The following is a 27,006-nucleotide window of genomic DNA, read 5'->3' as shown; positions in this document are numbered from 1 at the left end:
ATCGGTAGAAATTGTTTCAACAATCATCTAGAATCTAGATAAATTATCGAAGCCCTCGCGTTACCGATCGATCGAAAATCCCCGGTGTCTTCCATACCGGGCGAGATTGTTCGAATAAGCGATCGATGATAATCGCGAAACCGACTCGTTTGAGAGAGTTGTAACTCGGTCGTGTGACGTTGAACGTTTTTGCCTCGCCCCATGAGTACATCTCGATCGTCGATGATTTGGCGTTTATATCCTAGGCTGTAGACTAACTAATGCTAGATGGACAAATGGAAGAAATTGTAAATTAGATGCGTGCAAGGATGATAAGGATAAGCTCCTTTCATCCCGGAGTATCTAAACCGATTTGTCAGCTTATCAAATATTCACATAAATTTCCATAGAAGAAATCTGCTCAGAGATTGTTCCAGTTACAATTATTAGTCTCGTATACGCGTACACGAAGTACAACAAGTAGACAATGAGTCATCCCGGTTCACCTACATTTATTTAGGTTACTTAAACGGCATACAATTTGTGACATTCAGGTTTTATTAATTGTCGGTCCCAATGTCGGATGGTGGGCGATTCTGGTGCTGGATACCCACACCATGGACATAGGCTTATATGGTACTCGGTGAGTTGTTTCTGTGGCCCGTCTTTTCGAGGCCGTGTTAGTTGCACAATTTCGTGGTGAAAACCTGGTTATCTTGCACAACGAGGAAAAGTATAATAAACTCTTGATCGTTCTTCTCGATACGTGAACTTGACGAACTGGTCGACAGTGAACGAGAATATGCCAAGGTTTAAAAACTAAACTACTGGTCAACGTTCGATGTTAATCGACGATGAAAATTCCCGTTCGTATTAATTAATCTGCGAAACGTGAGATCTCGTTAAAATTGATCGATAGATACTTTGACCTTTCCCGATCAGGTTTCTGTTAAAACAAAGAAAAGGATGTTGCGTAGATATTTTAATCACAATATCGTTGGTCTGAAATATTTGTCAGGGTTTTCTTTCTTTTTGCTGTCCGTATCAGCCAAGGCTCGCGAAAACTATGGGCGGCATGACACAGAAATCATGGACACCAACCAAGAGGCGAGGTCCCATCGCCGCAGAGTACACCAGTCCAGGTCCTGCTTGTGTTACTCTACCGCCGCTGATCGGTGCGTGTAGTTTCACATCCTCGTTGTGTACTCGTTTTAATCGGAGCGAACTTACGAATGAAAATTTCAGGAAAAACCGTTCCTGACTCGAAGCGAGGCAGAGCACCAGCCTTCTCTTTCGGAACCAGGTACTCGCACGGCTTCGGTTCGATGATATTTTTACCGAACGTCTAGCTTATATTAGTTCTGAGAAGCATCGTTTACTAAATACAGCACAATTAACGCAATGAAAACGTTCATTTTATCGAAATGTTTAGACACTCGGCGAAGAACGACAGTCCTGGACCAGGTCCTGGCCAATACAACGTTTCTGGACTTTGCGCAAAAGGTGAGAGGATACTAATCGTGAAAGTAATCGAAAGTTTGTATCGAAATTCAGGCTACGCGGTAACATCGGACAAAATCGAAACGAACGCCGAGAACAGCGGTATTTCGTGTTCGGATAAAGTATCGATCAAACTCCAGAGTAGCGATACAAAGCGAGAATGTAGGCCTTTAAACGGGCGTAATTCGCAAAATTCCTTTGCTTTCCATTTAATTCGCTGACGGACAATTCCGACAATTCCGACAATTCCCTTGTATTTTAAACGAATCGATACACAGGATTTTCGTATATACGAATAATTGGACACTTTATCGATGAATGCTATTCGAATACATACACAAACAATTGTTCGAATAGTGAAATACGCGTAGCGTTGTACGGAATGTTTGATCTATGTAGGAATGGTCTTGTTTGTCTAGGAAAAGATGCGGCACCAGCGTCGTCTTTGCACGGACGTACAAGGTCCGTGAAAGAGGAACCAACGCCTGCACCGGGCGATTATAATCCAGAGAAAGCAGAAAAGGTCATTCTAGACAGTTCACCGAAATTCTCGTTTGGCATCAAAACGCAAACCGAAAAAATCAGCTGCACACCCGGTGAGTACACGTTTCGTGCACCTTTCGACGCTTACTAGAAAACTTCATCTGAATTTGGTACAACTAGTGAAATTGACGCGAATTATTTAAAGAGAATTCTGACGAACAAAATACTTAGTATGTCGAAGTATAAGAAAATGATTGCGACAACGGTGAGAGTACGCCACGATCGCGTGCCATTTCTAAATAATTGGATAATTGGATGTTGCTCGTAGCACCGGGCGACTATTGCACCGAAAAGGTGACTCTCGATAAAGCCCCTGAGTACAGTTTCGGCTTAAAACCTGTATTGGAGAAACCGAGCGATATTCCTGGTAATTACAAACCACAACAAGACATTTTATGCGACCCTATCTATTTCCCTCTACTAATCGAAACAATTACTAATCATAGTTCGCAGTTAATCAGCCTTATGCGTTCCCGATGAGACGGACGATACTTATAAATTAATATCGTTCGACAAAAATACACAGAAACAGCAATCGAAGAGTTAGAAAGTATTTTTACGTAACATAAAACTTAAATACTTTTATTTAGTTTAAACATTTTTTACAAAGAACATTGTTCGTGATAATGATGTCTTAGGATGATCGATGCCACACCAAACGACCGATCTTCGAAGAATAAACTTTAATAAACTCAAGTATTTCTTACGATACTCTTCATAACTGCGTGTTGCGTTTGGTAATTGATTCCAGCTACTTGTTTTTCCTTGGCAACTATAGCTTGATAAACTATTTATTTCGCATACACGCTACTCGATTATTTTCTTGTCGTAGATCGTTAATATTTTATAGGCAAAATGGTGTAGATCGATGATGCATGCAACAAATAATTGTATCGTATTGCATGTGTAACAGCTTGCATTTGACTTTGACTTGACGAAATTTTCTGACCATTTTTTACAAATTCATTAAAATTTATTATAAATTACGTTTATTAGCCGATTAATATACATTTCCTTTGATTGTAATATTAGCACCGGGAGCTTACTGCCCAGAAAAGGTAAGATTGGACAACACGCCTCAATTCACCTTTGGACTCAGACCTCCTCTTGAGAAGCCAAACAACACCCCAGGTAATTATTCAGAGATTTTCTCTGTTAACACTTTGTCGACCAAATCTAGAAAAATACCCTTAAAATGACATTCACCTAGACAGCTTATGGCCAGCTTCGGTCCTCGATCCCTCCATCCTTGAAAGTTCGACAAAAGTGACAGATATATTATCCTAGGAGCTAGGAGCACGTTACTATCGGCGCGTGGTTACTGTTGTAGCACCTGGCACCTACAGTCCTGAAAAAGTCAACTTGGACAAGGGTCCTCGATACAGTCTTACGGGAAAGGGTCGCGTAGAGAAACTGGACGACACTCCTGGTATACAAATTCTTTCAACAGTTGATAAATCAAGTTCAACAATTGGAAAATTAAAAAAAACAAATGTCCTTTTTTCTGAATATTCGAGTTGCTGAACAATTCCCTTTATAAATATATTTCAAAGTTAAACGAGAACAAAAATATTCTCAGCGCCAGGTACGTACTGCCCAGAAAACGTAAAATTGGATACAGCACCGCAGTTTTCATTTGGACTGAGAACTCCCCTTGATAAACCGAACAATAATCCAGGTATAGAATTTACCATAACTCGCGACACCTTCGTCGCTACTTCGATCAATGAAAGAAATTAATGTTGATACTGTTATAGCACCTGGAGATTATTGTCCAGAAAGAGTGAACCTAAATAAAGGTCCAGAGTATAGTTTGACTGGTAAGGGACCTTCGGAGAAACCAAGCGATACCCCTGGTCAGTGCAAAAGCCGTTTTATTTTTAACACGTTTATTTTATCGTTTTAATTTTTTACTTAACCATTCAGTTGTCTACCTTACTTTCGATCGATTTATCTTAACTTTCATTAAATACTCGATTGTTTCTTAGCACCGGGAACGTACAGTCCAGAAAAAGTAAATTTTGATAAAGGTCCTCAGTTCAGTTTGTATGGTAAAGGATTACCAGAAAAGCCCAATGACAATCCAGGTGATCAACATGAAAAATATCAGTCGCGTATCGTTGATTCAGGCTAGACAAATTTATATGTTCCTCTTGTTATCACAGCACCAGGAACGTACAGTCCTGAGAAGGTAAATTTAGATAAAGGACCTCGATACAGCTTATCTGGAAAAGCTACACCAGAGAAGCCTAACAGCAATCCAGGTGAATTATTTCGGTCGTTGCTGAAGCTTTTTATTTTGGAGATTCGGTTGGTATAGGTTTAACATTCCATAGACACAAATGCTAATGTTTTGATTGCCTCGGTAGGCCCTGCTGATTACTATCCAGAGAAAATAGTAAATTTGGAACATAAACCTTATTTCAGTTTCGGTAACAGAAAGCCATTGGATAAACCTAGGGATACACCAGGTAACGGTGTTGATTAACAACTCACTAATTACATTTACTATGTAACTTAACATTTTGCCATTGCTTTCATTCGACATAATAACTTTGTACGCTTTTAAAATATTAATGCGATTACTTAAGGGATTCATACCGACGCTTTTTTCTCACTTTTATTTCTCTCCTCGCATGTTTATAACTGCTTTAGCATTAACATCATTGCTACTTACAGTTAAATGACATTATCAAATATTTTTCTTCATTGTAGATTCTTCGCTGACGACACGTTGCAAGTTTAGAGTAATCGGAAATGTTTCTTCGATCATTTTATGTGTGCTGTAATTTCGTGCTATAAGTTGTCTAGTATATCTGTACGAGTACTTTTTCATAGTTGTATCAGTATTTCTTTTTTAATTTGACAGCTCCTGGCACCTATTCCCCTGAAAAAGTCAATTTAGATAAATCTCCAGAGTATTCCTTTGGTTTAAAGGCATTCGTTGAGAAACCTAACGATGTACCTGGTAAGTAATGTTCGATTCACCTTTCGCAATATTATTTATCGAACGTGAGATTTATAATGTTTTTGTACAAAATATAGCGCCTGGAAGTTATCATCCGGAAAAGGTAAATCTAAACAAATCTCCTCGGTACAGCTTTGGTATTAAGACCGATGTACACGAAACAAATTTCATACCAGGTATAGTAAACCACTAGAATTTACTGTTTCTCATTTTTTTTTTTTTTTTTTTTTTTTTTTATGCGTCTTTTCTATAGATTTTATATCTCCTTTAAAGGTCCAGGTGAATACAGTCCAGAAAAAGCCATGTTTTTATTAGAAAAAGCATTGAAATTTACTTTTGGTCTCAGGACAAGTATAGACAGACCAAACGATATTCCAGGTAAACTTGGAATATTTATTTCAAAAGAGAAAGTTAATTTTAATGATTTGTGAGTCGTAGGGAAAAATAATTTTGTCACGCTAGAGATAAATCTTGTTTGTTCTCTTGGTTTTGTTCCAGCCCCAAATGTTTACAACATTCCTTCTGCACTTGGTGGGACGAAGGCGGGTAACAAGAAAACAGCACCGGCTTATTCCATTTCTGGTAGACAGAAGGTCTTCGCGGATGATCGAGTTTTGGTTCCAGGACCTGGAACTTACGAAGCCGTGAAGCCAGATGCAGTTAGAATGAAGAGTCCCGCTTATAGCATAAGTTCTCGCTATCAGCTGCCCGACGATCATTCACAGATTCCAGGACCCGGAGCACATTGCCCAGAAAAAGTATTTATACGATACATGCTGTACCAGTAACCGTAGTATAAACGATAATTACGCCATTGTTTATGGGAAAATAATGTTTGTAAAATTTGTATAATATTATCGGTTTACAGGTAATACTTGATATCCCTCCAGCGCATTCATTTGGCATTAGACACTCGCCATATATATGCAACCTGAAGGACGTTGTTTATTAATATGCAAACCTTGCGGGAGTCGATGTTCGTAATTATCCTACTTTGAAATAGAAAATTACATACTATCGATATAACAGGAATAATATTTAATTATGAAATGGCAATTTAACGCGTGCGTGGCTGAATCTTTCCGTAATGCTTTGCAGGACTGATTGTGAAACCTGGTGCTTGCTAACCGATTAAGTATGAAATTAAACGGAAAAATATGTCGTTTAACGATGTTTGGATTACAATATGTAGTAATAACGCGAGTACAAGTACTGACAAACACCCGCGTAATACGTGAAACGGTAACAGTAACAGTAACAGTAACAGTAACGGTAGCTTGCCTTTTTATTGTTTAAAAAAAATAGGCAGCGGGTAAACTATGTAATTTTTATATAAAATTTATATTTCCTTGTGAAATATATTTTTATCGTTTATTTAAAATGTTTATCATTGAATGCTTTACAATGAGTAACATTATAAGTATAAATGCTAAAGATTTATAATCTATATATTAAAATATATAAAACATGTTTTATCAAAGTTTTTATATATAAAATATATAAGGTACAGTATGCGAACATGCAGGTAAATCTTAATATGGCTAAAGTAATATTCACAGCCATTAGATATTCTTTTAAGATGTATGGTGATCAACACATTTAAAATACGTATGCTTACGACCTATTTTGCTGGCAGTTTTTGATATGCTCGCAAGTACACGCGTTCTCCGGAAATCCATGTAGATAACAATTCCAAATTATCGTTTAACATCACTAAATCAGCATCCGCCCCATAATTTAAGACTCCTTTAATTCTTTCGATACCGAGAGTTCTCGCTGGATGGAGAGTTGCAGCCTCTAAAGCCTCTACCACCGAACAACCTACAAAAAATAATTATATTTTAATAGTTACATCTAGAATTTAATATGGTTAAATAGTAAAACTGTAATTACCTGTTGCTTCTCTGAAATGTCGCACGCATTTCGACATTTCTGCTGTACTACCACACAGAGTATTTGTTCCGGCAATATACGCAGATCCCATACGCATCTCTATCTTAAACTGTCCTAACTGATGCACGCCTTCTTCCAAACCTAGAGCTGATATTGCATCAGTTACCAGAACAAGTCCTAGAAAGAAATACTATATACAACAATTTGAAAGAAAACTTGGTTGCGACACAAGAAAAATGTCCTACCTTTTGGATGCGTCCTGTGAGCTATACGCAGCGCTGCAGGATGGGTATGAATCCCGTCTGCGATTATACCGTAGTGGACAATTCTCCCTGTTGGTATTTTATCGGATGTTAAGAGACCGACTAATCCAGGATCTCTATGATGGAACTATAAATATAAATTTATTCTTTATTTCGTCGTACTCTATATCCTATATTCCGTATACTTACCGGTAACATTGCATTGAAAAGATGCGTGATAAACGACGCTCCGCTTTTTACAGCATTTTCTCCTTCGTGCAAATTTCCTATGGAATGTCCTAAAATATTTAAATAGAAGATACATGGTTGAGCAATTTTGAGCCATAGAAACAAAAGTATACAGCTCATTTTGTGCCTTACCGAGAGAAACTTTAATGTTTCTTTTGCATAATTCTGTGATAACAGTTTGAGCATTGGGAAGTTCTGGTGCCAGTGTAACAAGACATACATTTTCTAAATATCTGTACGTATCAATTAACGATTGAAAACCCTAAAACATAGATTGCGAAATGTAATGAAAAAATATTTTATTTATTTATATATATATTTAAAGTATACAAATGACTTGCTCTATTAAATTGTTTTATATAAGTTTCTGGATGAGCTCCTTTTTTGCTAGGACTAATAAAAGGTCCTTCTAAATGAATGCCTAGTATAGTTGCTCCATGTAGCCCACCATTTCTTTTCTTCATTTCTGGTAGTATCTTATAATATGTATCGTCAGGTGATGTTACTAAAGTTGGGCAAAATGATGTTACACCATATTCGAGTAATTTCTTAGCAACTTTATTAATTCCTTCCTGTACATTATCAACATTGTGCGTAAAATCTATGCCATAACCACCTGATAAATAAAATGATGTAAATGAACAAACATAAATGTTAATACAGTTACTTTCAAAGTTCAGCCATAAATATTATAAGTATTAATTAACACGAATATGTTATCTATAAAATTAAACATTCTTATCTTTATAATTAAATTTGTAGAAAAAGTAGGTTTGTAAGATATATAACATTATTAACCGACTTCAAAAAGGAGGAGGTTACTCAATTCGACATATATATATATATATTTTTTTTTTTTTTATAAAGCATTTCGGATTTTTAATCGATAAATAACAATAAAGATAAATTCTTCTAACATGGTGTTCTCAATATGAAGAGGAGATTATTTATAAGAAGATACGATTTATAGATCATAGATTACAAGGTTTGCTGTGTAAACAATACGTAGTTATATACATCAAGTACCATTAATTTGAAGGTCGATATATCCAGGTGAAATCAACGCTCCGTCACAATCGATTTTAATATCCGGTTTTATTTTCTCGTCGTAAAAGATTTTCGCTGGATCAACGATTTTTCCACCGCGAACCCATAGATCCTCGATCGAAATCTTGCCGTCACGTAGAATCCGACAATTGTAAAATTGTTTCAAAATTCTTTGATCCTCCTGCGACATGTCAACGCGATGCAAAAATTGTGCACATAAAAACACGCAACGTCTGTTAAGCAAAAGAATAGATTTGCATGTTACTCGATGGTTTGCATTATCAGTCACGAGTATGTAGTTATCAGTAGTTATCAACAGTTATCATACGGACCACACAAAGCACAGATGACGAGATGACGAAAGCTTGTCAAGTGGCAATTGGCATGGCATGGCATCGACTTTGTGATCCTGCCATTTTTACCAAGATGTCGCTGAATGTATATATCTTGATACTTTTGTAAACAAACATTTGTTTTCCAATGTTAAATATTTAATATTTAAAATGTAGACATTTTATTGTCTACATTACCATAAAATTGTTCTCATAGACCATATTGCTCTCAGGGGCTGTAAATACAGTACGGTATTGTAAGTACTTCTATTGTACTTACAGTTTTTTTCCCTTATTTTCTAAATTTCATAATACGATACATCGAAACGTGGTACGTATTTATTATTAAATTTAATACTTACCGTACTTATGACCGCTAATGAAACTTTATGGATAACATAAAAACAGAACTTGAATAATTTTTAGAAGAAAAAAATATAACCGACTTCGAGAAACATTAAAACTGCATTTTGTCATACTTTTTAGAAGAAAAAAATATAACCGACTTCGAGAAACATTAAAACTGCATTTTGTCATACTTTTTAGTGCAGTTTTAATGTTTTTCGGAGTCGGTTATATTTTTTCTTTTTTTCAAAAATTATTTTATTTCACACTTTTTAGTGGCAATATATAACCAATAGGTTTCATGCAATAACAATAGTTACGAACGATATATGTATTGCCGCAAATGTGATCATCGCAAAAACCTGCCCGGCAGCAAAATGTGAGGGGTTTCATCAATTTCAGGCCGAACATACGTGAAATAGTACTCTTTTTCCGATAAAAGTGGTAAAAAATAAACCAAGTACAGATTTTCTATTTTATGGGGCCAAGTGCCAATGATGCTCTACCAGATGGAAGAGGTTTCATCCTGATTGGTCAAGCCATCTCGGTGTAATCGGCAGACATAAAAGAAAAAGAAAAAAAAAATACATGTCGAATTGAGTAACCTCCTCCTTTCTCGAATTCGGTTAAAAATCAATTACACGGGTAATATAGTAAACTGTTTATTTTAGAGGCAAATATAATTCAAGTTCATTAACAAATTATATGAAAAACAATTTGATATAGAAAAAAGTCATCTTTTTATGTAAGTAAAATCTCGAAAATTAGAAAAATCTAAAAAAAAGAATAGACTGTCACAGAGAAGAAATTTGTTGTTTTGGTAAATCATACAGAGATGGATAAAAATTCTTGATTAAGGATTGAGAGACGACCAATTTCCTATTCGTCGCGGTTTTAATTAAAAATCGGAATTTGAATGATAGAAAATTACATCAAGTTGAATGAACAAAAATGTATCCGCGAAACTGTTCAATTACTATTATTAAAATAAAATGTTGCCCATCTGTGGTAGATAAGCCTCTTCGCGTCAAGAAATACCCTTGATTAATATCGACAGTTTAATACTTAGTACTAGTGCTGTAATATCTTTTTCATGTTTTCCCATAACATAACAAATTTCATTATAGAGAAAGGAAAATGCTGCCTGCAGTTTTCTCAATTTTTGTATTAAAAATGCTTTAACAGTACCCAAAAATTTGTCCATAGATCAACGTGCGTTTCGAAAAGAATTCTACCAACGTTTGTATATAAACGTCACAATATAAAACGAAGCAATTAAAAATGACAATGATTATTATGTAGAGCTGAGAGCGCAATCGTTTATACTTATATGACATTATTAGAGCTTATCTGTTAATGAGTCGTATTTCTATTCATCGTTAACGTCGGTTAAAAGGAGGGTACGCATAATTTTGTCACCGGTATGTCGAAGAGTCTAGGCTTGATCTGGAATAGGAGATATGATATGATTAGATGATTGATACGAACAGGATTACGTTGGAGCCACAGGCGCAGGATATCTAGGCAGTTATCGGTCAGGTTTTGTTAGTGTGTTGTCTCTTGTACGCACTGTACGCACAAACGATTTTTTTCCTCTTATCTTAATTTGTATATAATTCTACTGTGTTTTACACTCGGCAGGATCATTGCCATGTTGCTTCCCACCTGATGGTGCCGACTCTTCGTCATCTTCGTCTTCATCCTCAGGATCGTCCTCGTCACCTTCCTCCTCGTCGTAATCCTCGTCTTCGTCTTCTAAAACCTCCCCTAAAATGGCATCAAGTTTTTTTTAATCATTAATCAATTGTAAAATAAATAATCGGACGCAGAAACATTTCTTAAATATTAACTTGGATCGTTAAAAAAAAACGCGGGAAGTAAAGTACCTGTATAATATAGAACAGCTCTAGGAACTATACGCTCTCTAATGTAATGGCCAATTTCAAAATCGCTCGTTAACAATGCTTGAGTTTCATCGTCGATTTCCGCTTCTGCATCATCTGGCACTAAAGGTGAAATTTGTAATAATAAATCAATTTAAATACAGAAATAGAATACAAAATATAAACGTAGAAACTATTATCTGCACTTACCAACTGGTGGACTGAAAAAGTTGAAAAACGAATCATTCTGAACAGTTTTCGTTACAGTTCGTATGGACCCTCGAGATTTATGTTTTTGATTCTTTTTTATAGTTTTTACGGTAACATTCTTTCCTTTCTTCCAATCGATTACGCATCCCTGTCGGAAAAGAATATATAACAAATCGTGTGTTACGCAATGTACTTATTACTATAGATTTACTATAGATACTTACCTTACATTTGTATATTTCAGGTCCTTCGAAACTGAATGGATCATTTTTTTCAGGTATGCACTTCATAATATATTCTTTAGTTAGAACCGAGTTAGTGAAGTATTCGTTCGGTTCGAAATGGAACTCAAGAACAAAACCCTACAAAAAATCTCATTATCTTTTAATGCACTTCAATCAAAACCTTTCAGATTTTAGCTGCGATGTGTGTATATGGTAAAAACAGGGATGTTATAGTTTAATTTTTGTTTTCTTACCATTGGATTAGCTTCGAGGAATTTCACTTTAATATCGTATAAATGTTTCAATATTGGTTCGTCGTGTTCTTGAACCATGTCAGCCAATGGTCCAACATTTTTAAATATTGTGAGCCAGAATTCTGGGATGCCTTTAACGTCTTCGCTTTCAGGCCTAAAATGTTCACGATTAATTAACGATGTTCCTAACGTTGAAATAATTTCATTAATTAAAATAAAAGAAACATACTCTTCTTTAGTTTCCTCTTTAACATCTTCAAGATTTGCTTTTGCTTTCAAATCGTTAGTTAATCCTTCTTCTTCGTCGTCGCTCTCCCACACGCATTGCGTGTCTGTTGGTTCGTAAGCACCCGATACTATATCGCGTCTTTTCTCGTAAAGAGGAGCGTACAGTTTGTAATAAGCACATTCCAAAGTATGTATATCCTCATAGAATTTTGATTCGATATTAGTGGTAAATAATTGCAATTGTTTTAAAGCTTTAATTCTGCGTTTTACAGGAGCTGGAAGAGACTGCATTTGCTAAAAATTAAAAATACCTTCTAAAATATCATTTTTAGCGCGTAATTTAAGTCGTTAATAAAATGTCTTTGTATTTGTTTCAAATTGAATATAATATTGTAAAGAACTTTTTATAATGATTCAATAATTTATATCGATCTTAAAAATGTCTAAGTACTTTTAAAATTTGTGTGGTACAAGCAATTATTTAAACCACACCTGTTTAATTTTTTTTATAAATTAAGCAATGGTTAATGTATAGATAATTTCAAGTATTGCTTCCTCATCTATTGCTGTGCATACTTAATAACTTGTATTAATAACTGAGAAAACAAACATCAAATTTGATAATGTCCGTAATGAAAAGTTATTAAGGTGTGCCAAATAAAATGGAAATATGGGGGGGGGGGAGGGGGAGGAAGTGTGCAAAGTTAATTAATTAAATAATATCATAAAATTATAATAATAGCAATACCGACAGGAACATTTAGTAATTTCTTATATTTGAATTATCAAAAATTGTCTATAGTTGATGTGGTGTTTGAATACCTCCAATCCTGGTGCAGAAATACGATCTTGCAGAGCAGCTAGGACATCATGTCTACGTAAATTTTGGGTGGTAAGCTCTATACTGTTCTTATCATCTTCGTCTTCTATAGATTCCATATCACTATTATTGCTGGCGCGCTTTGGATCAGTTGTCATAGTACTACAATCCAGATTTATTTCTTTAAAAAAAAAAAAGAAAAAAAAAAGAATATTTGCAGACAAACAAACACAATGAACTTGTGTGAATATCGGTATGGTGATAAAGAAAAGAAATTATTAAAAATTCAAGCAATTCTTGAAATTTCTTTATACAATACAATGTACAGATCGTGGTTTATAAATTTGGTTTGTTTGGATAATTTGCTTTATTGTCATTACGTCTTAAATACGAGTAAAAAGTATCTTACAAATAAGTTTAATTTATTTGATGAATGACTGTTTGATATTAAAAGAAAAAAGGAAAAGAAATAATAATGATTTTGTTAAGGTATAGAGATTATCAAAGTAATTACACACAAAGAAGGATAGGGTTGATTTATTAGTTTAAGCAGTATTATAAGTATTTCTTACAAAGAAAATTATTTGAAATTTAATTGAAAGGACATGGCATACAGAAATATGATAATTTAGTAAACGTGCCGAAATTCGCTAGCACATTGCGACTTGAACCTTCGCTGTGTGTGCATTAAGAATACGTTAAATATCGATAGTGTGCACGCGTATACATAAAATAATCGTTACGTGGGATGCAAAATGCACGTGACAAAAATGATTTCGTTGATACGTTTGAATTTTTCTGCGACGTTACACTGACATTTGAAAGTCACCATATTCGCGAGGGATAAAGGTTATTTGTTAGGGTACGCAGAGATCATAGGAAAAAAGCGGAAATTGTATAAATTTGTCAATTATTCGACGGATCCTATCGCGTTGCATTTATTATACTCACGGCGAAGCTGGTGATCTGTTACTTGATCTATTAGAGAAAAGATTGTCGCCGATATCGCTCAAGTTCAGTCTCACATAGAGAAAAGTCCATACACATGGGACAGATGGAAAAAAGCACAGTTTTTTCGGGGTTATAAATGTGCGAAAACACACGAAGAAAACGGGAAACGATTGGTTTTGTATGAAAGTATTAATCGCAATTGTTTGAAGAAGAACGGAGAATTATTAATATCGATGAGAAAACATACCTTTCAAGATTGAAGCTGATCACAAGAGAGAAAACGAACCACGAAACGAGCAACGAACCGGTCGTTTTGTCAGTTCAGCAGTTCAGTAGTTTCCTTGCAGTAAGTCGTAAGTCGCACGATACGAAATTAGTTCCCTTTTTGTCCTTTTCTATTCGGACTAAGTGCTGCTATCATACGATTCGAAAATTCCCTAACTTTATTTTTAGTTTTCTTTTTTAAACGCGATACTAAATTGTTTAAAATCGAGTAGCCACGGAGTAGGCTCGAACCAGCTGGAAGGTAAACAAATTTAAAAGCTTCCCTAATTTATACAGATTGTTCGTAATCATTTCCGAAGTTTTATTCCAAAACTATATTCATGCTTATATATTTAATTATTATTTCATTTCATGTACGATATTTAGGGCAGTTTCTTTGAATATTTCCAATGTATTATACATTAGTAGCTGCACCGTACGATGGCTAAAACATAATTGAGCTTATTAGAATGTTGGAAATATTAAATTTTCGTTTGAAAAGGGAAGAGGGTTACGATTTTTCAAATTTAATTTCAACGTTCCATCGGATTGGTGGAACTGTTTGAGTGTTTGTTGGCTCACTTCATTGCTTACAAAGTGTCTAGAATTCAAGAAAAGTATTTGAAACACATGGTATCGTTATTCGACCAATTGGTCAAACGTTATTTCAGAGATCATTTCCCTTCCTAATTTGGCTTTTACTCCTTTCACCAAAAACCGACTTTCTACACAGTTGATCGAGTTTATGATTCAAGTTTTCTCGTGTCTAGGGACTTTGAGACATAGTTGCGCGCCACTATTACGTTTCTATTTGATCGCGAAAGAAAATAAAGATGGCGCAGTGACGTCACATCCGTTTGTAACGAGAAACGAAACGTAATTTGCTAACACGTTTTCTCCTATACAATACAACATACAACACCGTCAGCCCTTTAGGCTTGGCGCCTTCGTCAAATGCAGTGAGCGTCGGTGTACGTAAAATGGCGGACGGTGACATTGATTTGTACGCCGACGATCTAGAGCAAGATTTCGCGCAGGTAATTCGATTTCATCTTTGTTAATAAGCGATCACGCGGTCGATCTACGTTATCGTTGATCGGTTGCTCTTACGCTAAATATTAAAAACTGTGAGAAAAACGAGTCGGTGTAGCGGGGTGTCCGCCGTCCGGCGTCATGGAGGAGAGTTGGTAACGATTGTGCTCGTAAGCGGTGTCCGTGCCTCGTTCAACCGGGACCTTCTCGTTTCGTTCGTTTCAACTCGCGTCTAAATCGTTGCTAATAGTTGTCGCGTTCAATCCTAATCACCGACGAACGCTTTACAATATTCTGTTATACAGTTAGTGTTGATTCGTGCACGTTTCTCGCATCGGAAACCTAAACCGAATACGTGTAATACAGATACACGGCAAGAAAAGCAAAATGGTGTTAGCGGTAAGGCGAAATGTGTTGTAGTGTTTCTTCCGCTTCGTTCGTCGATGTAGTTTTCATCAATATTTTTTCTTTACTTCACCAAATGTTTTCATTGCTTTCATGTGGACCTGGCTAAAATACCGAGAGAAATTTGCCGAATATGGGCGGCATCGACCAATTCATTTTTTTCCTTTAACTCGTTTTCCCGTCTTATTTCACGCGTTCAATCAAAAAGTAGAACAAAACTTTTGAAAAGTGAAATAAAATCAAGTCGCTGAATTCACTCAACAAATTTCTCGATTCCTTCAATTTTCTCGCTGAATTTTACAAATTAGCTTTAGCCATTTATAATGGGAAATCGATGTGCAGACTGCATATCGTATTGTAAACTACTTGTCGTGGAATTGGAGCAAATGATCATAGTAGAAAAATCTAAAATTTATGCTAAAAATTTGATAAAACCAACAATTTGCCAAGTATAATAATAAGAAAAATTGAGCATTTAGCTTGTCACAAGGAATTGAACGATACCCACACTCTATCCTTAACGGTTAAACTTTCTAGCAACAAATTTTCTCATTGTTTGATTCAAAGCGTCAAGTTAAACATGAAAAAGATTAAGAAGAAAATAACTTTTCAATGGTATTCATATTTGCAAAGTTTTCCAACGTGAAATATTGTTTTTTAAAAGGTAAACATTGTAGCAAATGCAAATGAAATAAGATGATCTTATTTAAATAGTCAAACATTATCGGATAAAATTATATTTTTTTTTGTTGTTTTGTATTTTGTTTTGAAATATTCGAAAAAATATTTTGATTAATAATAATATAGTTTTATTTTAATCGATTGCTCTTCTATAAAAGTATTTTATTTTTTAAGTTTTTGTGTTACATGTGTAATATATGTTCTGTGTGCATTTACTTTGATATTTATCTGTTATTTAAAATAGTATTTCAAATATGTTTATTTTTATTATCTTTTTCGTGTAATTTCTTGTAGAAAAACACTTTAGAGACTTCCCTATTTTTTATAGATGTAAATATTCAGATTACCAATTATTTGTGGTATACTGTTCTCCCAATAAGTTTATTTAAAGTTCATAGTAGCGATATACAACTAATATTTGTATCGTTCTGTGACACATTACATTTTTCTCAATAAATTTTTGATAATCTCTCTTAGGACGAGTTTGCTGGTGACGGAGTCGATTTGTACGACGATGTAATAGCAGCCCCTGCTGGCGGTAACGGCGGTGTTTCTACAGGAAACAGTGGGGATGGTGGAGGCGATACTACGTCGCCTAATGAAGAAACAAACGGTAGCGCGCCTTATCATCAACTTGGAAATAATATTCAGCCAAATCAAATTGGAAGACGTCATCAATTATACGTTGGCAATTTAACTTGGGTATGTAATTCAGTTGTAATTCATTTCCTCTCCCCGAGTTATACCTAATAATTGCTCAAAGAGAATATTAACATTCTATGTTTTGTTACAGTGGACGAGCGATCAAGATATAACCGATGCGGTACAAAGTATCGGTGTGTCTGATTTCGTCGAAGTAAAGTTCTTCGAAAACCGAGCAAATGGACAATCCAAGGGTTTCTGTGTTATATCTCTTGGTTCGGAACAAAGTATGAGGATATGTATGGAAAGATTACCAAAAAAGGAATTACATGGCCAGAATCCAGTAGTAACATTTCCAACTAAACAAGCTTTGAATCAAGTAAGTTTGCGTATTTATATCATTATTCATAAGTTGCAGGATACTATTTATGGTGGAAAGACGTCCATTAAATTTTATTCGATAAACAATTAATATCTAGTTGCATGAAAGATCTAGAGGCTTGACTACCATACTTTTGTAGAAATTTTAACAGTTACGATGTGAAAAATTCTCTATATGTTCTCAGTTTGAGTCTCAGTGTAAAACACGTCCAGCTCCGGCTCCACAGCAGAGTCAGAGTCAACGCCCCCATAATCCACATCAACATCAACCACCAATGCCACCTCATCAACAGCATCCACAACACCCCCAACACCCTCAACATTCGCAACAAAATCACGGTCCTAGGATGATGATGGGTCCTCCACAGGGCGTGAGACCGCAAAGAATGCCACCCCCCGGTATGGGTCCGCCAGGTCCAGGTGGACCAGGTCAACAAGGTCCACCGCGTATGCATGGTCCGCCGATGGGTCCTGGTCCAGGACCGCATCATCCTTTACCAGGGCATCCTAATCAGGGTCCGCCACCCCCTGGATATCAACAGGGGCCATGGAACGGTCCAAGACCTAACGGCCCACCCGGGCCACCGAGAGGTCCGAGTGGACCTGGTGGTCCACCTCAGCAAGGACCACCTGGACCAGGTCCTGGTCAACATCGACCACCTGGAATGGTACGTATCGGGACTTGCGATGTATTAACATTAATAACTGCACGTAGATTGTTGTTAACTAATTACCTTTTTGTTTTTTGGAATATTGTAATTACCATACGAGCTACAAGAATATGTTTTGCACTTACATGTCTTACGCTCCGCGTAAACAGAGTTGCACTAGAGACCTTTCAGAACCCAGTTACCATATACCACAGGTAACACACAATGTGTTTCTCCTGCTTTTCACGTTGTAAGAATTATCCATTCATCGAAATTTTCACTATGTATGCGTATACATATATTTGTTTTTTAATATGAAATCCAACATTATCAGTTTATTTAAATCGAACATTCTTTTGTCATTTCGTGATCATTGTCTAAATTTTAATTTCGGATACTTTATCGAATATTAGATTCTTTTTAATGAACATGTATGTATAATATTCAATCTCTAACAGATTATAATATTATTGCAAATTGAATTCATTTTTTCGTTCAACAGTCATACTACAATATTACAGTGCATGAGATACATATAACATGAAAAGCTTCTTCATTAAACTGTTTCATTTCCGTCTGATTAATGGGTTATCTTTGGCTATACATTGATAAAAAGTCATTATCAATGGACTAATAACTGGCTCTGATAATATAAGAAGGTTACCTTCATTTATTATAGAAATATATAACTATTACCAATTAAGTAAATTTCTGAAAAAAATGTTCATTAATGATTTTCGTTTATCTCGATTCAGCAATTTCACGGCGGTCCACCCGGTCCGCCTGGTCAAGGACCGCCTCGCGGTCCACCCGGACATCCTGGTGGGCCTCCAGGTGATCCAAGAGGTGCTCAGCCACGCCCTGAATGGAACAGACCACCAGGTTTGTGAAATATTTCACTTTGAAGTAGATGATATCCTGAAACATCTTGGACTTGAATGCTCTACTTATCCTTAGTTTTATATATATTATCGCTATAATACTTTCTCTCACAGCTCATACTCTGCATGACAATAGAATAGATGTGTGACAATTGTAACTGTAAAATCGGAATTATGATGTAGAACGAATGCTAAATGTAACGCGATGAACTTAAATAATAGACCACTTTAAGTAACAAAACACTATATAATCAAGTTGTTATAAAAGAAGAAGTTCACTGATGTAATTATTCAATGTGCATAGGAATGCATCACGGGCCTCAGGGACCACCAGGTTTCCCTCAACATCAACATATGCAAGGGCCGCAACCTGGTCAAGGCCCACCACAGAGAGGACCTCCTCCAGGTTCTATGGGTGGTGAGACATTTAGGACGTCTATTGAATATTAACGATACTGTTATTCATTTTTAATACGATAATGCATGATATTGAGGGAAATTTATGCTTAGGAGTATGAAGGTACAAGGTGTTTCAGACAAGAATAACACGAAAAATATGCTTATTTTTCATGTTATAATGTCGCGGAAATTACGCGGAATTATGCAAACAATGCAAAAATGTACACGATTACATTCTAAAGCAAAAGAGCGTACAATTCGTTGAATAAATTACAGAAAGAAACACTTTGAAAACTTGCGATACACAGCGTTTCAATCTAACGTAGATATTGATCAGGAATGTTACCAGGTCCAGGGGGACCCCCACCTGGTCATGGAGGACCACCTCAGGGGCCACCGCAAGGACCACCAGGAGGACCAGCACCGCACGTGAATCCAGCATTCTTCCCCCAAGGCCCACCTCACCAACATCCAGGACAACATCCACCAGGTCCGCCTGGTCCACCTCACGGGCCACCTCATGGTCCTCCTCATGGACCACCTCACGGTCCCCCTCACGGACCCCCACACGGTCAACCTCATGGCCCTCCTCATGTACCACCACATGGGTACGGACCACCTGCGACACAGGTATAATACGCGTTACGTTTTATTTCGAATTTCAATCTTTTCCAAATTTTCTTTAGAATTTTCTCATAAAGACCTGACCAATTATTTTGCAGCCACCATATGGCGCACCAGGACCTGATCATCGACCCGAAGGTCCTCCTCCACTGACAGAGCAAGAATTTGAAGAAATAATGAGTCGAAATAGAACAGTTTCTTCCTCCGCGATCGCTCGAGCGGTATCAGATGCTGCGGCAGGAGAATACGCGAGCGCCATAGAGACCTTGGTCACGGCCATTTCTTTGATAAAGCAATCGAAAGTCGCTGCAGACGACAGATGCAAAATTTTAATCAGTTCTCTTCAAGACACTTTACGCGGCGTTGAAACCAAGAGTTACGGTTCCGCACGAAGAGGTAAACTTGATATTATTTGTTTGTTTGTTTTTTTTCCCTTTCTTTCTTTCATGGGATGTATGTGCATTGGTGTCTCTAATAGATTGTTATTACGAAAGATCTTTTAGATTTTGTTTATTTCAATTTCTTTGAAGTTCTAACATGTCGAATGAACTGTTCCAGAACGATCGCGTTCACGCGACAGGGAACGCAGTCATCGAAGGAGGCGCGAGCGATCGAGGAGTCGTGACAGGGAATACAGAGAAAGGAGCAGGGACAGGGATAGAGAGCGTGACAGAGAACGCGATCGTGAGAGGGAGAGGGATCGTGATCGTGACAGGGAACGATATTACAGTGAACCATATCCACGAGAGAGATCACGAAGCAGAGAGAGGGATCGCGAGCGCGAAAGGGATCGCGAATATAGAGAACGAAGCAGAGAAGAAAGGTAAGCGCATTATCTTACATAATTACTTTGTCTATCGCCGCTGGATATACCATTTTATCCAAGTTCGGTCGTGAACTTGCTGACCAGCCAGCTTAACTGGCAACCTTAGCAATGCGTGTGCGTATTATTGAGAGGAGATACGAGCGATCTAATGTTAGCTAATATTCCTTGTTGTAATGAACTTGTATACTACTGCGATACTCTACAAGTATAAAAAAAAAGCAGCGCATTATATTAATTAATTAGAATAATCAACATCGTTATTACAACAATAGTAAGTAAGATAGGCTTTATCATCCGTATTATATTTTTTCGACATCCAAAATCAATAATGTCCAAACAATTTGGGTCGCGTAAATATTGAATGTAACAACGAATACAGTAAAATCTTATTAATCCGGATAATTGAGGGATCATTCGAATATTTCATACTGTTATCGGTATTATTTGAATAGCATTACCCGAATAAAAAGGTATCCGTATGTTCGAATGATTTCACATTTCAACAACTTCCGCAGGATTCGCGAATGGAAATGTGTTAGCTCTTACAAGCGAAAAAGAAAGCCTTGCTTTATTTTAACGTATTGCTATTTGATATTTTGATGTGCCTTAAAAGTTCTACATATACATATAAAGCTCTATATACAATTACTATTTAGATCAAAAGTACATGAAATCTATATATTGTGTACTACAATAAAGTAGCGTATTAGTATTTTTTTATTCGAAACGATCGTGTAACTTGTAGTTTTAAGATAGTCTATGTATAAATATTTTATTACAGTTAGGTAGCCATTACTCTAAAACCATACGAATACATCAATTATAACAGTTAAACACGGATTATTAATTACTTTGAAATCACTCTGGATATTCGAATATGGTTTCGAGTTCGACAATCGACTATAAGTTCGAGTGTATTCGTGCACTCGTATAAACCTATTAATCGTAGCTTACACTAATTATAATGCTATACTGCACTGTCGGTACGATTTGTCACCGTACAACTATGGTACACTATTTTTAGACGGTAATTTATTGCGTTGCGTAACTTGTTTTAACTAAAGCAATGTAGTAGGTTTGGTAACCATATAAGTCATAACAAAGTATGCATTTTCCATTAGTACAACACGTCAGTCAGCCAGGCCAAGAGTAAAAGAAGAACCGCCAGAGACGCCTCCCGTCTCGTCTTCCAAGGCGTCTAGGTAATTTACTTTTTTTTTTCATTAAAGCGAATGCATGTAGACTTTTTAAAGAGTTTCATCTTGTTCGATGCAACAGAGATCAAAAGCAGATCTGCTATACATTCGAATAATCATATATTGTTACAACGTTAGTGTTTCTATGTATGAACGGAATTTTGGTAGGAAAATCACAGATTTTAAACGATAAAGTGAAACATGAAAACTACAGATGAAACGATCAGATTGAACGTACAAAAATTCAATTTATCGCCCGTAGCTAACATAAGTTGTCTTTTCACATGCACATAACGATGACAAAGGTACATTAGAACATAATTGAGCGAATTCTTTCATTATTTTGACTGTTAGAGTCATCGTTTTCATCGTATAGTTTCAATTAGATCGAATAGAGTTCGTAACCTTTCTTTGTCACGATTATAGTTTTCATTAAAAGTATTTGTTTAGCTGCCAAAAGAATTGGAATTTTATAGAGAAATTACGTAGCTACTTTTCACGGTATATTTGTCTTTCGCAATGTTTGCTGTTATCGGTAGAAGATTGATAATATACAGCGAGGAGCATAATTGAACTAGTAGCATGTTTCGTGAAGATTATTATTTCCTGTTGTATGTAGTGAGTGATGACGAGAATCATGACCAAAATATCGCTAATAAACATGACGTATTTAAATAATTGTATAATAATCCTTTGTGCCCAATGAGTAAAAATCTCGATCATGAAAGTAGTAACGTCTTTTACAAAGCTTGTAAACCATTGTTCCACCTTCCTAAAACTACAAATCATTGTTCAAAAAATATCCATTTCATGAAATTCTATTAGTCTAGTGCGCGCGCGCGTGTGTGTGTGTGTGTGTGTTTTGCATAGGCTTCCTTTTCTTTCTGGCAGCTTTAAAATTGACCTTTTTGAATGATCTTTTAACAGTTCGTGGACTCATCTTTTTTTTCGTGTCATATTTCAGTAATTGTTTTTGTACCTTCGGAGATACTTGGTCAACAGTTGATATAAAATTTTGAATTAATGTTATTTCGTAAAGTAACAAAATTTGTTGATCTTGATCTTTTAAGCGTATTATTTTATCGTAGAAAGCTGTTCACATGAATACGTATTCCGAAACATAGATGGTATACAAAAAATAAAAAAAATATTAAGAAAGTGTATAAGCACGTTGTAAACCGCTAGTAATATATTATTTATTGTTTCAATCGTCTATTGCTTACAAAGGTAGATAATATTTTTTTAGGGAACTCGTGGTTATTGGTTCAGGTATGCTTCTCACTGTGTATGTATTATTAGCAACTGAGAAGAATGCCTCCGAGGGGTACACTCGCGGTTCAAATATTTCTGTCCATCGTACCGCAGATCGGACATAAACAAAATTTTAGTCGAATAATAGATGAAAAGTAAAAACAATTTACAGTGATTTAGTCGCTAATTGTCGATAGACCAAAAATATCTAAATAACTCGTATGTTTTGTTCATCGTGATTCCGAAGTAGATGTATTTTTAGTCTATCGACAATTTGAAACTCGATGTTTGCTCTGGAAAGTGTAAAAATATAATTTGTACATAATATTAGTATCGATAAGACACAGAATAAAAAAAATACAATCGTTTTATTATTTCTTAAATATTGTTTATCTTTTATTCGTACGAAATTTTTATTTAGATAAGAAATTTGCCCATCTCTGCCACAGATGTACGGGAGGCGCGAAGGACAGAATCATTTGAACCGAGAGTACCCCTCAGAGGCATTCTTCTCAGCTACCAATGATAGTAAAAGGGTAAACAAAGAAAATGAAGTTGAAAATAATGTAAACAAAGAAATAATGTAAAACGGGAAGGAAAGAGGGTTAGCGTAAAGTTACAAAAGTAGCGTAAAGATAAGTGTAAATATATATATATATATATTATTATTATTATGTATTATTATTATTTTATATATATATATATATATTATGTATATAAGAGAAACAATAAAAAGATGTATCGCTAAAGTAAGATAATTGGCTGCCGTGACTTGTGTAGGTATTATGACGATCGCTACAGAGAGCGTGAACGAGACAGAGATCGAGAACGAGAATCAAGCCGGAGACCCTCGGAGAGAGAACGAGAACCAGAGCGTGAACGGGAACGAGAACGAGAAAGAGATCGTCGTGATGAACGTGGAGACTCATCGCATCGTTCGAGACATTAGAACATAATACACGGCAAAAAAAGGATTCTCAATGAAAGAGGAGAACTGCAAAGACACGGTAGTAGAGCAGTATCGCAGGATCTCGTTGTTAGTTCCCGTGGAAACTCGTCGTTTCGTGAAGACTACAAACGAAACGAATTCAAGAGGACACACGTTTATTCCGTTCACCTGTCTTTAAAAGTATCTTAACACTTTCCTGACCAACTCAACGACAATTTGTCTCAAAACGACACAACTCGTATGCTTTGAAAGCTCTTTTAATTCTATTTGACGTTCGATTTAGCAGTGTAACGTGCTTTCATTTCTAAATCTTGTGGAATTAAGTCATAAAATTTTGAAAAAGCATCCCTGCTTTCTATAAGTAAGTTCAATGCTCGCGATTCTCGTATCATGTTAACGTCTATTTTTGGATGTGCGACTGACTGTTTACCCGTATGTAAAGCGTCTGAAAATAGAAGTTTGGTCAGAACAGTGTTGAACCAGTTTCGGATATATTTCGAATCTACAAACTTACCGCGAATTTTACCAAGTTACCGTACGGGTTCTTAATGGGATTCTCATACATATACACGTATATATACATACATATATGTATATGTATATCGGGACGCTGTAGAGTTTTACGTACATATTTCTTTCAAAGTCACCAGTTTATTCTCCCTTTTTATGCAGCGTACACTATATATATATATATATTACACTGATAACGCAAATGAAACGTGTACACACTCAGCATATGCATACATATATCTCTATGTAACGTTTAAGAAGAGTATACGTTTAGTTTCAAGAGAGCGATACGCGGTGTGTTATCGATAAAAATTACACAGATAAGCGGGACAAGGCCACTGCGAGGGTTGTTAAACAAGGTCGTGTTTAGTTGCGGTTTACAGACAAGTTGAAGAAGCACACGCGCTACCTGGAGAATGATGCTGCAGCTGCTGGCCCCCGGGAAGAACGAAGACGACTACCCTCTGTGTGGACTCATCAATCTTCTGAAGCTCCGCAACGATGCAAGATTGTATCTTAATATAATACATATATACGCTTTCAAAAAAAAGAAAAATATACGTGATAAACGTGTCTTTACTTTATTCATCAGTACACACAATCTCCTGAAAATGTTATTTTTGTTTTTTTGTACTATATACAACCTCCAAGATTACGCTCGAAAGGTGTAACCGATTGAAAGAAGAAAGAAACTGCACTTTCGATCCCCATACATTTATTTCTGTATTTTGGTATGCGCGATGGCGTCTGGGATCGAAAATGCTCTCCTGGGTGAAATGTTTTACATTCAACAATGAGTAATATTTCATCGATGATTATGTTTTATTCCAAAAAGTAATATCACCCATGAAGTCCTACAATAAAAATGTTCGCTAAAATACAAATATTTGAAGTTTCCGCGCACAATACGGCTATTTAGAAATTGATTTCTCAAAAATGCCTGTTTTTTTTTATCGTTTCAGAGAAAGTGTAACCTGTATTAATTTCATATTATACGTAGGTAATTTTGAGAAATCAGTTTTTACTTGGTAGCGTCACCTTGTTTCTAAACATTTGTTTCAAACATTATTCGATACCGAAAAATTAGTTACAACGATGCACAGTATTGCGATAGCGTAATATGTTCACAGAACAACTTTGTTCGTTTACATGGTGTCTGAGTCGCCATCAATTCCTGTATCATTTGCAAGCTAATTTTTTTTTTTAAATGCTTGCAAAGCGTACATTTTAATCCTCGTCTAATCAAGATTCTACCAAGGATGTGTTCACTTATCATTATTCGCGTTCGTATTATAAATGTGATATAGACTAAATGGAGTTACATATTTTTAAAACATGACACTTAAAACGAACGTTATAATTACAAATCTTCTTGATTGTACGAGGTTTAAAGACTAATGATATTTATGCAACAGCATAAACTCTTTCATGTTTTAGATTCTACTAATCGGTACTACTCCATTTATCCTTCCCTTAAATTTGATCTCTTCTCAGACAAGCTCGTTTCAATTTACAAACATTTTCTCGAGTTTATTTTTTATTCACTTCTTATGTTGGTATATTAATTTATTTAATTGAGAATGTTACTCAGTTATTTTATTTAGTTTTATGGAAAATACAAATGTAAGAAGTTTTTGTGAACACTTTTCACGCATGAAAGAGTTACATATTGCTGAACCAAATTTGTGATAATCGATCACATAATTAAGATAAATTCTTCCTAGGGAAGAAACGTATCAAACGTAAAACGGTTCACCTTTCGATGGGATTTTTAATGAAATGTGACAAATAATAGAAGTGATAACAGCTCTGTGAGGCTATATTGTACATATTAATTTTTATTGTATCAAATAGTTCGTTGCCTGGCTGAACCCTTTACGGTCCAATTATTGTTTAATATACTAACGTCTGTAGTTATGAGAATGATCAACAACATCTTTCGGATAATTTTATTTGTAATTATTAGTAATTATTATGATTTGTACGCGTAAATTTCTATGAGGTGTATCGTTCATTGTTTTTTGCGACATATTTTTTTAACCCATTTGATCAGTTTTTTTGGGAGCTATGACAAGGGAGGAGGATCGCAAAGGGCTGAGCGACTGGTATCGATTAAGACGTATCAGGAAACGGACGAAGGATTCTCACAGAGCACAATGCAAGATAGTTAATCCTGTCGTATAAAAACAAAGGAAATCCCGAATTTTTTATGTTGTAACTTAACTTAACGAGACTACATTGCATGATGTACGTATGTCTCGTAAACGATTATGTTTCGATGTGCCATTTAAAATACGTAGTTACTGAAGTACTATACCTGTAAGAAATGCCGAATCGAGCATGACCAACTCATAGTCCAATTGTTTGAATTATTATGGTTTAATCCTTTGCGATTTCATGTTTGTTTTTCTCTCTCTTTTTTTTTTTATGTAACCAATTTTACATTTATTAGTTTACATTCTTGTTTATTTCTATGTTAATACGTCGTAACTCGTTGATTCTGAGTCGAATACAAAATGGAAGAATATCAAGTGTTATGCACATTTTATTACTCGATATTGATGCCATGATAATGAAAGGAATGCACTGCTCAGAGTAAAACTGATCACGTTTCTAGATAATTCTATTTTGCAATAGAAGAACCGTT

At 35.8% G+C, this 27,006-nt stretch overlaps 5 protein-coding genes across 23 annotated transcripts in view; 3 read left to right on the top strand and 2 right to left on the bottom strand.

Annotated features, from left to right (window-relative positions):
* Positions 1-1,155, top strand: part of LOC128875461 (gamma-tubulin complex component 2-like) — a 13,703-nt gene extending 12,548 nt beyond the window's left edge. The window contains exon 14 of the transcript XR_008456830.1: positions 1,028-1,155. The gene's annotated coding sequence lies outside the window, so the exon portion shown is untranslated. The remainder of the gene's footprint in view (positions 1-1,027) is intronic.
* On the top strand, positions 1,009-6,364 carry LOC128875463 (mucin-1). 6 transcript variants are annotated; one of them, XM_054121065.1, is made up of 17 exons: positions 1,009-1,154; positions 1,225-1,282; positions 1,412-1,482; positions 1,899-2,075; positions 2,291-2,389; positions 3,055-3,153; positions 3,353-3,451; positions 3,602-3,700; positions 3,780-3,878; positions 4,011-4,109; positions 4,188-4,286; positions 4,392-4,493; positions 4,892-4,990; positions 5,068-5,166; positions 5,264-5,368; positions 5,489-5,748; positions 5,859-6,364. In XM_054121065.1, the coding sequence occupies exons 1-17, from the start codon at positions 1,046-1,048 to the stop codon at positions 5,940-5,942; spliced, it is 1,857 nt and encodes a 618-aa protein (XP_053977040.1). In that variant the 5' UTR covers positions 1,009-1,045; the 3' UTR covers positions 5,943-6,364. The 6 variants fall into 6 exon arrangements, with proteins under 6 accessions (XP_053977040.1, XP_053977041.1, XP_053977044.1 ...); XM_054121066.1 differs by having other exon boundaries at positions 4,188-4,332; positions 4,450-4,493; XM_054121069.1 differs by lacking the exon at positions 5,264-5,368.
* Positions 6,365-6,382: 18 nt separating this feature from the next.
* Positions 6,383-8,611, bottom strand: LOC128875466 (N-acetylglucosamine-6-phosphate deacetylase). 2 transcript variants are annotated; one of them, XM_054121078.1, is made up of 8 exons: positions 8,401-8,611; positions 7,716-7,990; positions 7,507-7,636; positions 7,336-7,424; positions 7,129-7,273; positions 6,884-7,060; positions 6,581-6,811; positions 6,383-6,507 (listed from the first exon to the last, which is right to left on the bottom strand). In XM_054121078.1, the coding sequence occupies exons 1-7, from the start codon at positions 8,609-8,611 to the stop codon at positions 6,612-6,614; spliced, it is 1,227 nt and encodes a 408-aa protein (XP_053977053.1). In that variant the 3' UTR covers positions 6,383-6,507; positions 6,581-6,611. The 2 variants fall into 2 exon arrangements, with proteins under 2 accessions (XP_053977053.1, XP_053977052.1); XM_054121077.1 differs by having other exon boundaries at positions 6,502-6,811.
* On the bottom strand, positions 8,518-14,073 carry LOC128875467 (nucleosome assembly protein 1-like 1). Of its 4 annotated transcripts, none has more exons than XM_054121079.1 (9): positions 13,916-14,073; positions 12,720-12,898; positions 11,899-12,191; positions 11,670-11,823; positions 11,416-11,553; positions 11,192-11,339; positions 10,985-11,104; positions 10,764-10,865; positions 8,518-8,654 (listed from the first exon to the last, which is right to left on the bottom strand). In XM_054121079.1, the coding sequence occupies exons 2-9, from the start codon at positions 12,873-12,875 to the stop codon at positions 8,584-8,586; spliced, it is 1,182 nt and encodes a 393-aa protein (XP_053977054.1). In that variant the 5' UTR covers positions 12,876-12,898; positions 13,916-14,073; the 3' UTR covers positions 8,518-8,583. The 4 variants fall into 4 exon arrangements, with proteins under 4 accessions (XP_053977054.1, XP_053977055.1, XP_053977057.1 ...); XM_054121080.1 differs by having other exon boundaries at positions 12,720-12,879; positions 13,916-14,072; XM_054121081.1 differs by lacking the exon at positions 8,518-8,654 and adding an exon at positions 8,778-8,989.
* A 717-nt stretch (positions 14,074-14,790) lies between these two features.
* Positions 14,791-25,094, top strand: LOC128874636 (cleavage and polyadenylation specificity factor subunit 6). 10 transcript variants are annotated; one of them, XR_008456675.1, is made up of 13 exons: positions 14,791-14,969; positions 16,528-16,752; positions 16,844-17,071; positions 17,259-17,741; positions 17,894-17,938; positions 18,479-18,605; positions 18,909-19,022; positions 19,341-19,633; positions 19,726-20,023; positions 20,186-20,450; positions 21,575-21,655; positions 23,350-23,436; positions 23,681-23,820. XR_008456675.1 is itself a non-coding variant. In XM_054119541.1 (12 exons), exons 1-12 carry the CDS (start codon positions 14,913-14,915, stop codon positions 23,847-23,849), a joined length of 2,385 nt encoding a protein of 794 aa, XP_053975516.1. In that variant the 5' UTR covers positions 14,795-14,912; the 3' UTR covers positions 23,850-25,088. The 10 variants fall into 10 exon arrangements, 8 of the variants coding, with proteins under 8 accessions (XP_053975516.1, XP_053975517.1, XP_053975522.1 ...); XR_008456674.1 differs by lacking the exon at positions 23,350-23,436 and adding an exon at positions 24,730-25,094 and having other exon boundaries at positions 14,794-14,969; positions 23,681-23,907; XM_054119541.1 differs by lacking the exon at positions 23,350-23,436 and having other exon boundaries at positions 14,795-14,969; positions 23,681-25,088.
* Positions 25,095-27,006: the final 1,912 nt, after the last annotated feature.

Source organism: Hylaeus volcanicus, chromosome 4, assembly GCF_026283585.1.
Source record: "Hylaeus volcanicus isolate JK05 chromosome 4, UHH_iyHylVolc1.0_haploid, whole genome shotgun sequence".
Classification (NCBI taxonomy): Eukaryota; Metazoa; Arthropoda; class Insecta; order Hymenoptera; family Colletidae; genus Hylaeus; species Hylaeus volcanicus.
The sequence above is the reverse complement of the archived record's forward strand: the minus strand, read 5'-3'. Positions and strand labels throughout refer to the sequence as shown.